The sequence below is a fragment of the Nematolebias whitei genome, chromosome 9 (assembly GCF_014905685.2).
Source record: "Nematolebias whitei isolate Nwh7 chromosome 9, NemWhi1, whole genome shotgun sequence".
In the NCBI taxonomy this organism is placed as follows: Eukaryota; Metazoa; Chordata; class Actinopteri; order Cyprinodontiformes; family Rivulidae; genus Nematolebias; species Nematolebias whitei.
In genome coordinates this window covers 52,177,389-52,189,536 of record NC_056506.1, presented here as the reverse complement: position 1 = coordinate 52,189,536, position 12,148 = coordinate 52,177,389, and the positions used below count along the sequence as shown (strand labels likewise).

The window sequence follows — 12,148 nt, the reverse complement described above, 5'->3', positions numbered from 1 at the left end:
CCAAACCACCTCCTTCAAACCTCACACCACAGGAAAGGAAAGCTGTAACATCACTCAGCCAGGACCAAAACATCACCATTTTACCAGCTGATAAAGGAAGATGCACAGTAGTCCTCAACACTTCTGATTACCGGGAAAAAATAACCACACTACTGAGCGACAGCAACACCTACGAGACCCTGAAGAGGGACCCAACCAGCACCTATAAAAAGAAAGTGATAGATGACTTGCAAAAACGAAAAGGAGGAAACAATCAATCGATCTTTGTATTATAGATTGTACCCAGGGGAAGCCACTCCCTGTCTTTTTGGACTTCCAAAAATACACAAAGAAGGAACTCCGCTCAGACCCATCGTCAGCAGCATGAACTCAGTGACATACAATATTGCTAAACATCTGGCTGGTATTTTAGCTCCTCTTGTTGGAAACACACCTCATCACATAAAGAACTCCATTAATTTTGCTAACAAAGTTCAACACTTGAAACTAACCCCAGGAGAAACTTGTATCGTATGATGTGACTTCTCTTTTCACATGCATACCCATCTCTGAAGCAGTAGAAACCGTCAGAAAACAACTTCTACAAGACAAGGACTTAATCAACAGGACCAACTTCACCCCGGACCAGATCTGCACCCTGTTGGACCTCTGCCTCTCCACCACTTATTTCAAGTTCAATGACAGTTTTAACAGACAGAAGCACGGCTGTGCCATGGGATCTCCAGTGTCACCCATTGTTGCCAATCTCTACATGGAGGAAGTGGAACAGAGAGCCCTAAACTCCTATGAGGGAACAACACCAAGCCATTGGTTCCGTTATGTGGATGACACCTGGGTCAAAATCCAAGCCAAGGAAGTAGAAGCGTTCACCAGACACATTAACTCGGTTGATAACAACATCAAGTTCACCAGAGAGGATGCAAACGACAACAAGCTGCCTTTTTTGGTGCTTGGTTCAGATGGAGAGAGAGGACAGCCTCAACATTGAAGTTTACAGAAAACCAACCCACACAGACCAGTATCTTCTGTTTGACTCCCACCATCCACTGGAACACAAACTCTCTGTCATCAGAACTTTACACCATTGGGCCGAACGCGTCCCCACGAAGACAGAAGATAAGGAAAAGGAACAGAAACACATTCAAGAAGCTCTTCAAACATGTGGATATCCAAACTGGGCTTTTGTCAAGTCAGCGAGGAAATCTACAAAACACACCAATAAACAGAAAAAGGAGAAGAACAGACGGAAAAACATTGTCATCCCTTATGTTGCTGGAGTATCAGAGAAATTCAGAAGGATCTTCAACAAACACAAGATCCCAGTACATTTCAAACCCAGTAGGACTCTCAGACAGAGGCTGGTCCACCCTAAGGACAAGACACCCATACACAAACAGAGTGGTGTAGTGTCTGTGGTCCAGTGCAGCGAGGACTGTCCAGACCTCTACATTGGAGAAACTAAACAGCCTCTTCACAGAAACATGGCTCAACACAGGAGAGCCAGCTCCACAGGACAAGACTCAGCTGTTCACCTCCACCTCACAGATAAGGGACACTCTTTTGAGGACCAAAATGTGCACATTTTGGACCGAGAACACAGATGGTTTGAGAGGGGGGTGAAGGAGGCAATTTATGTAAAAAAGAGAAAAGCCGTCTCTTAACAGAGGAGGAGGCCTCAGATTTCCACTTTCAAAAACCTATAATGCAACTTTAAAACAGATCCCCAGCCAGTTTTCACACTTGATGGGAACAGAGGGGCCTCATCTGTGAATTAGAGGAACAAAGACCTACTGTTAAGGTGTTTAGGTGTGAATTGCCAATCTACATATGTGTGTGTGTCTTATCTCACTCAGCCTTATAACCTGAATCTCTCACTCTCTGCTCTTTGAATTGAGAAAGCTCCTCGGATGAGGAGCGAAACGTCTTCTGTTAGAAATAAAGTGCAGTTGTTTTTGTATTGAACGCTTTTTGAATTCAATATAGGTCCTGATGTGTATCAGTCACTACAGTGATGTTCTTTTTCTGGAAGCAGGAAACAGCATCTGTGCGTGTAGACAGTTTGGATGTAATTGAATGATTTCTTTGAGGTCGAACCGGCTGGGGTTTTTTTTTTTTTTAGATTTGATAATCACCATTTCCAACACAGTATGAACTTCAACTCTTAGAATATCTTCTAAATCTTTTAAATCAAGAAAGATAGGAACTCACACCTGTAGAGCCAATTTCCTCTGTAGATTCTCCTCAGCTGACCCTCTGTCAGCTTGAGATGGTTTTTCAGTAGAGTCCACCATTGGAGACCTCATGGACTTCTACAATTTTCCAGCCTTTCTGAAGTCACATTTCTTTATAATGCAACTAAAGTCTCATTTATCACCAAATATTTCTGACCAAGTGTGCTAAAGAATATATTTTTTAAAGATGGTTCCACTGAATTCTGCTTCACACAGTCTACTCCACAATCCACCCATTAGATCTCCCGCCCCGTTTTTAAGTTCACCTGTTTGTTGATGGAAAACCCGATAGAGATAGCCACCAGAGGAAACCTGTGAACAAACACATGAATAAACAATACAGAAACCTGTATGCCAAGTGTACAGGTCCTTCTCAAAAAATTAGCATATTGTGATAAAGGTCATTATTTTCCATAATGTAATGATAAAAATTAAACTTTCATATATTTCAGATTCATTGCACACCAACTGAAATATTTCAGGTCTTTAATTGTTTTAATACTGATGATTATGGCATACAGCTCATGAAAACCCAAAATGCCTGTCTCAAAAAATGAGCATATCATGAAAAGGTTCTCTAAACAAGCTATTAACCTAACCATCTGAATCAACGACGTAACTCTAAACACCTGCAAAAGATTCCTGAGGCTTTTAAAAACTCCCAGCCTTGTTCATTACTCAAAACCACAATCATGGGTAAGACTGCCGACCTGACTGCTGTCCAGAAGGCCATCATTGACACCCTCAAGCAAGAGGGTAAGACACAGAAAGAAATTGCTGAACGAATAGGCTGTTCCCAGAGTGCTGTATCAAGGCACCTCAGTGGGAAGTCTGTGGGAAGGGAAAAGTGTGGCAGAAAACGCTGCACAACAAGAAGAGGTGACCGGACCCTGAGGAGGATTGTGGAGAAGGGCCGATTCCAGACCTTGGGGGACCTGCGGAAGCAGTGGACTGAGTCTGGAGTAGAAACATCCAGAGCCACCGTGCACAGGTGTGTGCAGGAAATGGGCTACAGGTGCCGCATTCCCCAGGTCAAGCCACTTTTGAACCAGAAACAGCGGCAGAAGCGCCTGACCTGGGCTACAGAGAAGCAGCACTGGACTGTTGCTCAGTGGTCCAAAGTACTTTTTTCGGATGAAAGCAAATTTTGCATGTCATTCGGAAATCAAGGTGCCAGAGTCTGGAGGAAGACTGGGGAGAAGGAAATGCCAAAATGCCAGAAATCCAGTGTGAAGCACCCACAGTCAGTGATGGTCTGGGGTGCCATGTCAGCTGCTGGTGTTGGTCCACTGTGTTTTATCAAGGGCAGGGTCAATGCAGCTAGCTATCAGGAGATTTTGGAGCACTTCATGCTTCCATCTGCTGAAAAGCTTTATGGAGATGAAGATTTCATTTTTCAGCATGACCTGGCACCTGCTCACAGTGACAAAACCACTGGTGACTGGTTTACTGACCATGGTATTACTGTGCTCAATTGGCCTGCCAACTCTCCTGACCTGAACCCCATAGAGAACCTGTGGGATATTGTGAAGAGAAAGTTGAGAGACGCAAGACCCAACACTCTGGATGAGCTTAAGGCCGCTATCGAAGCATCCTGGGCCTCCAGAACACCTCAGCAGTGCCACAGGCTGATTGCCTCCATGCCACGCCGCATTGAAGCAGTCATTCATGCAAAAGGATTCCCGACCAAGTATTGAGTGCATAACTGAACATGATTATTTGAAGGTTGGCGTTTTTTGTATTAAAAACACTTGTCTTTCATTGGTGGGATGAAATATGCTAATTTTTTGGGACAGGCATTTTGGGTTTTCATGAGCTGTATGCCATAATCATCAGTATTAAAACAATTAAAGACCTGAAATATTTCAGTTGGTGTGCAATGAATCTGAAATATATGAAAGTTTCATTTTTATCATTACATTATGGAAAATAATGACCTTTATCACAATATGCTAATTTTTTGAGAAGGACCTGTATGTTTAAACCACTCATTCGCAGGATAGAAACTGACACACCTGTACAGGTGACATGAAGAAGGCCTGAATGAGGATTACTCACGCATGAACAAAATTGGTTGTTCCATCAATTGGGTCGATGATCCAAGTGGGCTCGTCTGTGAGGACGCAAGACTCACCTGCAGCCACTGACTCCTCCCCTATGAACCTGGAACAAAGTGATTTTCATAGTAAGAAATCATCAACAACAATCATCATCAATCTTTACCTTTGTTAGAGGTGTATTGATTATAGTTTTTTTCGTTCATCTGGAGCTACGTACGTGACCTGGTAGTTAAAGCAGATTTAGCTCACAAGAAGCTAAGATAAAGATCACCAATCATTCAACCTTTACTTAGACAGGTAAATCCCATTGAGCCTCAAGGACTCATTTACAAGAGAGACCTGATTAGGCGAGTTGCCCTTGTTTTATACTGTGGGGTTTTTTTTCTGCCCCTTGTTCATTTTTGTTGTACAGTAGTCCCTCGTTTATCGCGGGATACGTACCCTGAAGAATCACAATAAGTGAAAAACCGTGAAGTAGGAATAGTAGTACAAGCAGTAAGTAGTAGTTTTATTTTAGTATATATATATATATATATATATATATATATATTAAGGCATTTTAAACCCTTCCCACACTCTTGCAATATTCGAAACAATGTCTTGAACCACTTTGGCTGTGTTGTCTGGGAGGAGTCGACGGGGGAGAGGACAGCCCCCAGAAACCATCTCATCACCAGCAACTGTTTGGTCCATTGTAGGAGTGTACTGCTTGGTGGGTAAACACTTTGTTTGTGACTTCTCAGACTGATGAAGCCCTTCGGATGTAGGGCGAAATGTCTCTAAAAAAAAGGAATATTCCAGATGACCTGAATGAACATTGCTGGATTCTAAACAATATTTCTAAACTCTAAACACTCTAAAAGAGCACAGAATGTCTTGATTTCAGCTCCCTGCCTCCTGTGCTCTTTGCCACTGGCAAGCGCTCTTGGCCATGCCCACTTCTCTGCTCTGCACGGTGAACAGCTGATCAGCTGTAGCAGGAAGTTTATCCTGCAGTATGGGCTGCACAAGGATGCAGCAGGTGCTAAATAATTTAAAATAATTTATTTTAAATAAAAATTACATGCCGATCAGCATACAACATCAGGGATGCACAATGCCCAAGGGACCACTCATTGCCAGATGCACTCACTAAGTTCTGTGCTCACTTTGAGAATCCTAACCCCCACCCCCTCCCCAGCACCAGTCTTATACCACCACCTGGTGACACACCCCTCTGTGTGACCACAGCAGATATGAGGAAAACCCTCCAGGGAATCAACCCCCATAAAGCTGCAGGCCTGACAACATCCCAGAGCGGGTACTGAAGGACTGCACACACCAGCTGTCTGAGGTGTTGGCGGACATCTTCAGCACCTCACTGTCAATGGCAGTTGTAGTGGACTAGGCCTGATGTCAAAACTGACCATATGGGACTGAAACTGTCATTTCATTGATTTGAATCCAGAAATACAGGTTAACCCATCCTGAGACTTTCTTTCTTGAATTAATCAAGTGGAAAAAGACAATTCTCTATGATCATTACTATTTTACAAATGTTTTGATAATCAAAGTGTTTTGGTTCAAACAATGTCTACATGTTGAAGTGAACTAATCATTTTTATTTACTTAAACAGTAGTAATGATTCTTAATCCTCAATTCAAAGTGAAATCAAGTTAGAGTACGTTACAGAGTAATGATTCAATTTCTTGATCGTCTGCTTTGAAGTGAGCAAATTTGTAAGTGTGTCAAAGTTCAAGTTTCGGTCAACTGAAAGTTTACTGAAAAGAAATGTCATGTTTAACTTTTACAGCAAGATACTTGGTGAGAGGCTCCACAAAGTCTGGGTTTTTCCATGATATCTTTCTGTCTGTTCTTAAACAATCTGAATCTTTTCCTTGACTTTTAATAACACCTTACATCACAAACCACACCTCTGCTTTGGTCCATCGACCAATCAAAAAGCTCTCAAATGAACCGGAAGTGACCCTTCTTAAAAGGTTGGCACTTCCTAGTTCAAGGAGAAGAGTTCAGCTCAGAGAGTTCAGCTCAGTCTTGAAGCTGCTGTAAGCTCAGTCTTGAAGATGGAGCAGCAGTTCAAGCAGAGTTTTTGGAATTCAGAATGCAGAGAGTTTTGGAAGTTCCAGAATGCAGAACGCAGGCATTCAGGATGCTGCTATATTAGAATCAAGCTGAACCAGATACGATTTTGGGAATTATAACTTCTGTTTGGATAACCTCACACGACTCTCGAGGTCTTTAGCTGTTCTTACGGAGACGCTGAAGAGTGGCTCGAAGTGGGACTTCACGCCGGAACTGATCTATCTTCAGAAAAGGTAAAAGTCGACCTTCACCCAAAGTGTACTGTTGGGACAAGCTGATTTCCGAAGGAGCGTGCACGTTCTGGTTAAAACAGACAAATTCCCTCACACATCTCTCTCAGATAAACTTCATCTTTCCATCTATAAACTCTCCTATCTGCTAGAAAATTAATCCAGATGTTTTCAGAAATGTCTGTGGTGAAGCAACGGAAAATCATGGCCGTATGGTTTTCCTGCTTGTAAAGCTGATTAATTATGTCGTTATTTTTCAATTCTTGCCAATTAATGTAAATGTGTGATGTGTTAAACTTGATTCTGTTAATAAATGACCCACTGTCATGGTGAGTCAAAGATAATTAACGTCTCACGTCCACATTTTATTTAAATTCAATGCACGACATCATTCAGTCCAGAAAAATGAAAGAACCCGTTTAATGTATAATATATCTCAGGATATGTCATACTACACAGTGTTCCCCACCTGCTTTAAATCCGCCACTATTATTCCTGCACCCAAGTGCTCCACAGTGACAGGCCTGAATGACTACCGGCCTATAACCTTAACATCAGTAGTCATGAAGTGCTTCAAGAGGCTGGTCATGACCCACATCAAAGACTACATTGACATCACTGTGGACCCACATCAGTACACCTACAGAAGGAACCGCTCCACTGCTGACGCCATCTCATCGGTGGTACACACAGCCATCACCCACCTAGAGAGCAGAAATTCTTACACCCATCAGCTCTTTCTGGATTTCTCCTTGGCCTTCAGCAGCCTCATCCCACAGACCCTGGTGCAGAAGCTCTCCTTTTTTGGACTGAGTCCCACACTGGGGAACTGGATTCTGGACTTCCTGACCAACAGATCTCAGACTGTCAGGATCCACAACATTGTCTACTCCTCCATCACCAACAGCATTGGCTCATCCCCAGGGCAGTGTGCTGAGCCCCCTGCTGGTCACTCGGCTGACATATGACTGCTCAGCTAGACACCCCAGCTGCCATATAGTGAAGTTTGCAGGCAACTCAGCAGTAGTGGGACGCATCACAAACAATAATGAGTCCAAATACAGAGAGGAAGTGGAACATTCATTCATTCAACCTTTATTTAAACAGATAAATCACATTGAGCCTCAAAGACTGATTTACAAGTGAGACCTGTTTGGACAGACAAAAACAGTGGTTAACTGGACACATGTAGGAGTTAGAGGCTGGGGAGTGGTGACACAGAGGTTAGAAGATGGGCTTGTGATCGGAAAGTCGCAGGTTCACCTCCCAGTAGCGTCAACATCAAAATGTGGGTGGAAAAGGTGAAACACTCACACCTCCCTCCACCCTCACTCGCCCCACCCTGGGCCCCTGAGCAAGGCCCCTAACCCCCACCATCTGCTCCCTAAACAGGTCTCTATTGAAAATGAGTTCTCGTGGCTCAATGAGACTACCTGTATAAGTAAAGGATAAATAAATGAAAAAAAAAGAGGCAAAAAAATTCCTATCAGACTTTTTTTCCTGCCTGAGAAAAAAAACCTGATATTAAAAAACACCTCGCACAAACAAGCACATACTGACGTAGACATTCTGAGAGGGGGGAGGCGAGAGCGGTCAGCATGGTCATAGATGCTCTCGAGGTCACTGTAAGAGTTCTGATAAGGATAGAAAAATCAGTCAATGTCCTCCGGTGAGATCCATAAACATTCTCAAGGTATGTCGAGGAATGGCCAAGAATAACGTCTATGAGAATCCAAGAGTCCTGAAATGATGACACAAGTTTATTCAGCTGGTTTCATCTGGTTATCAGTTGGAAATTCCTCAGGGAGGGGGTGGTGAGCGTCAGATCACATGTTCTCCAGGTGAATTCAGATAAGATGGCCTTCAAGACCAGCCAAGGGAGCCAAATTCTGATAAACACACAGTTGTTTTGGGGACAGGCAGAACTTAATGACATCTACCTTCAATCTGTGTTGGTCCACTCGGTTCCGAAATGTCCAAATTAACATGGCTACACCGGTGGAATGTGACTGAGAAAAATACCCAAGATCTGATCCATTCAGCCCAAAGCATTTGAATCCGGGTACACGAGACATGAACCAAGCCATCAAAAAGGCAAGCAGCGTGATCGGGTCCAAATTTGCTGCCGACAACTTCCTTGATTGTAGATAAAACCAGCACCAGCCGAATCCAAAAAGCAGGAACCAGTTATTGTGAATCCAATTAAATATGCGTCCTTAAAATCCACAGATGGCAACAGAGATAAGATGCATCATCAAGTCTTCCAGTCAATGAGATATCCAGCTGCGTGCCAACAGGGTAAATTGGCTCACCTAAAGCCTGTCTTCTCTTCGAAGAAATGTTGTAAATTGAGTTGAGGGACCAACTGGTCAAAACAGGTCCATAATTATGGTTCAGAAGATGCAAGAGAGGCTCACAGCAGTTTCACAGACAGAGCAGCAAAGCAAAGCGGAGAGGAAGGGGAGGGGAGAAGCATCCGATCTCGGCAAGAGCAAGTGGTGAAGTGGTGAAGAACCAGGAACACCTGGTTCAGAGACAATCTCTGCATCAGTGTGAAGAAGACCAAATAGATGGTGGTGAATTTCAGAAGGGACAAGGGTCATCTTCATCCCCTACACATCAGAGGAGGAGCTGTGGAGGTGGTCTCCTGCTACAGGTAACTGGGGGTGCATATATCCAGTGACCTCACCTGGAAAGCCAACACTTCCTGTCTGATCAAGAAGGCCCATCAGCGTCTCTACTTCCTCAGGAAGCTGTGCAGAGCTGGACTTGGGAGCTCTGTCCTGAGGTGCTTCTATTACTGTGTGATGGAGAACATTCTCTGCACCTGCATCACCGTGTGGCACGGCAGCTGCACAGCTGCTGAGAGGATGGCTCTGCAGTGTGTATATATATATATATATATATATATATATATATATATATATATATATACACATATATTAGGGGTGCAGAAAAAAATCGTTTTTTTGATGAATCTAGATTCTTAGTCCTGGTGATTCTGAATCGTTTCTAAAGGTCCATAAATCGATTTTAAAATGCATCTAAGTTTGATATTTTTTCCGCTCTTACTCCCTGTTCGGCCGCTGTAGAATTGAGCCATGTAGGCCACCATACAGCAGCTAGTTAGCCAGCTCCCTTTATCTGAATGGAGCCTGCTAGCATGGAGGAGGGAGACAGCGCGATTCAACCCGCCTCTTCGTCTTTAAAAGTCATTTCAGATCCTACAAGGTTCCAGGGGAGGACAGAGCTGAACAAGAGCACAGCTGTTTACAAGAAGTGTTAAATAAAATTGCGGGGCAGTATTTTGGAAATACGACAAAATTCACGGAAGATGAAAGCGAAGCAGCCGACCAGCGAACTGTGCAACGAACTTCCAGGTGATTCCCCCAAAGGCTGTGAAGAGTTCCCTCTCCATCTCCTGCTGCATCACAAAGGATTCATGATCACACAGCTCAGTGACGGATTCAGCTTTATTTTAATACGATGGATTCAACGTACGTTATTCCTTCATGTACATTTATTTTCTTTGCGATAAGCAGCTCCACAACTTCACCATGAAACAACAAATGTTAGAAGCTCTGATGAAGCTGCAGATCAAAGGAAACTGTTATTTCTCACATTAAACTAAAACTTAGAGACAAGTTGTTCAACAAACTTTATGTAATTTGTCTTTTTAACAGGTTGAAGAGACGAGAAACATCTGGAGCCAGATCTAAATGATGCAGTTTATGGTTTAAATATATAGTTCAGTTCAGTTCAGTTCAGGTATAAATTATAGTTCAGAAGAGGTTTTTGTGCAAACTTGCACAGGTTTTGAAATTTAAAGATTTACTAAACATGAATCAATATGGTTAAGACTGAAGTCTGTATATTTCATATTAAGTTAACTTTTGAAAATATAACAAATGTTAGAGCAACATGGTTAAAAATAACTGAAGTCTGTATTTCATGTTGAGTTAAAGGTTAATGTACTACGGTAGGCTGAAGTCTGTTTACTTTTATATTTATATATTTTGAATTATTTGTCTGTGATGGACTGGAGACCTGTCCAGGTGTCCCCCGCCTCTCACACAGTGACAAACTGATATGGGCACCAGTGACACCAGTGACTCGAAAAGGAAGAAGTGGATAAAGATGACGGATGAATTATTTGTTCCTAGATTTTTTTTTTTTAAGTCAGGCAACTAAGCTAACCTAATACTGGTAATTTAAGTTACAGAATTTTATGCATTCCTACATTTTTACCTATTTTTAGTATAAAGATAAAATGAATAAAAAATATTTGATACAGTAAAGAACCTAAAATTATTGTTTTAAATGAATGTTCTATTTACATTGTTGTTTAATCTTTTCATCTTGTCAGTTACATATACATTATAATTTAAAGTATATACCATTTCAATACAAAAATCATTTCTGAATCGAAAAATCGATTTTGAATCGTATCGTGACACCAAAAATCTGAATCGAATCAGAATGCCAGACACTGAGAGATTCGCACTCCTAATATATATATATATACATATATACATATACAGGTCCTTCTCCAAAAATGAGCATATTGTGATAAAGGTCATTATTTTCCATATAATGCCATGGACACAAAGTCCCAAGGTCATACCACCCCCCAACAGAGGCCCAACAGAGCCAGGGCACCCAGGCCCCGGCAGGCAGCCACCAGGGCGGGCCCACACACACCTCACCACCCAGCCCCAGATGCTGAGAGCTGCCAATGCACCGGCGGCAGGGGGGCCCACCACCGGAGGGGAGCGCGACAGGGGGAAGTAGACCCCACATTAAATGGGGGGCCCAAATTAATCCAAGAGAGGGGACCACCTAAAACCCAATCCGAGACCTGAACAGGCACACCCACACACAGCCTGACAAAGCCGCTGTCAGGCCGTCCACTCACTCGACAACGACCGCAAGCTGGCCCCTTGCTGGGGGTTAGAGCAGCAGCTGAGGAAGGTTGGCCCAGTGCACCAAGGACCAGGCACCTCAACAGCCCCACACCACAGGCCCGGAGAAGCCCCAGTACGCCACCCACGTACCCCCCACATACACACAGGACCCTCCCACCGCGAATGTCACACCAGGCCGACCAGCCAGCGCTTTGTCAAAGCAACGCCACGCCTCGACCGCCGCCATACACCACCAACGACCACACACACACAAACCACAGCTGACCCCCCCGCCGGAACCTGGAAGCCACCCCAGCCAAAGGGCTGGCCACCGCAATCAGGAACCCTGATCAAAAGATCCAAACAACCCAGGGAGAACCAGAGCACCGGCCCCGCCCCCAATTTCCCCCCAAGGCCCAACGCCAGACCCCCCCCCGGGGGCCCCCCCCCCCCCCCCCCCGCACCCAACCCCAAATGTCAAACTGAGAACAGGGATGTAAGAAAAAAGAAAAAAATAATAAAAATAAATAAATACATGGATATATATATATATATATATATATATATATATATATATATATATATATATATATATATATATATATATATATATATATATATATACAGGTCCTTCTCAAAA

General features: G+C 43.3%; 2 protein-coding genes across 2 annotated transcripts in view; one reads left to right on the top strand and one right to left on the bottom strand.

Annotated features, from left to right (window-relative positions):
* The window catches only part of LOC119414351 (inositol monophosphatase 1-like), a 48,603-nt gene extending 43,379 nt beyond the window's left edge, over positions 1-5,224 (bottom strand). The window contains exons 1-3 of the mRNA XM_037681444.1: positions 5,202-5,224; positions 4,290-4,394; positions 2,498-2,543 (exon numbers count right to left, since the gene is read on the bottom strand). Coding sequence (XP_037537372.1) covers positions 2,498-2,543; positions 4,290-4,394; positions 5,202-5,224 — 174 coding nt within the window. The remainder of the gene's footprint in view (positions 1-2,497; positions 2,544-4,289; positions 4,395-5,201) is intronic.
* Positions 5,225-9,174: 3,950 nt separating this feature from the next.
* Positions 9,175-12,148, top strand: part of LOC119414350 (serine/threonine-protein kinase RIO1) — a 59,097-nt gene continuing 56,123 nt past the window's right edge. Inside the window, exon 1 of the mRNA XM_037681442.1 lies at positions 9,175-9,260. Coding sequence (XP_037537370.1) covers positions 9,175-9,260 — 86 coding nt within the window. The remainder of the gene's footprint in view (positions 9,261-12,148) is intronic.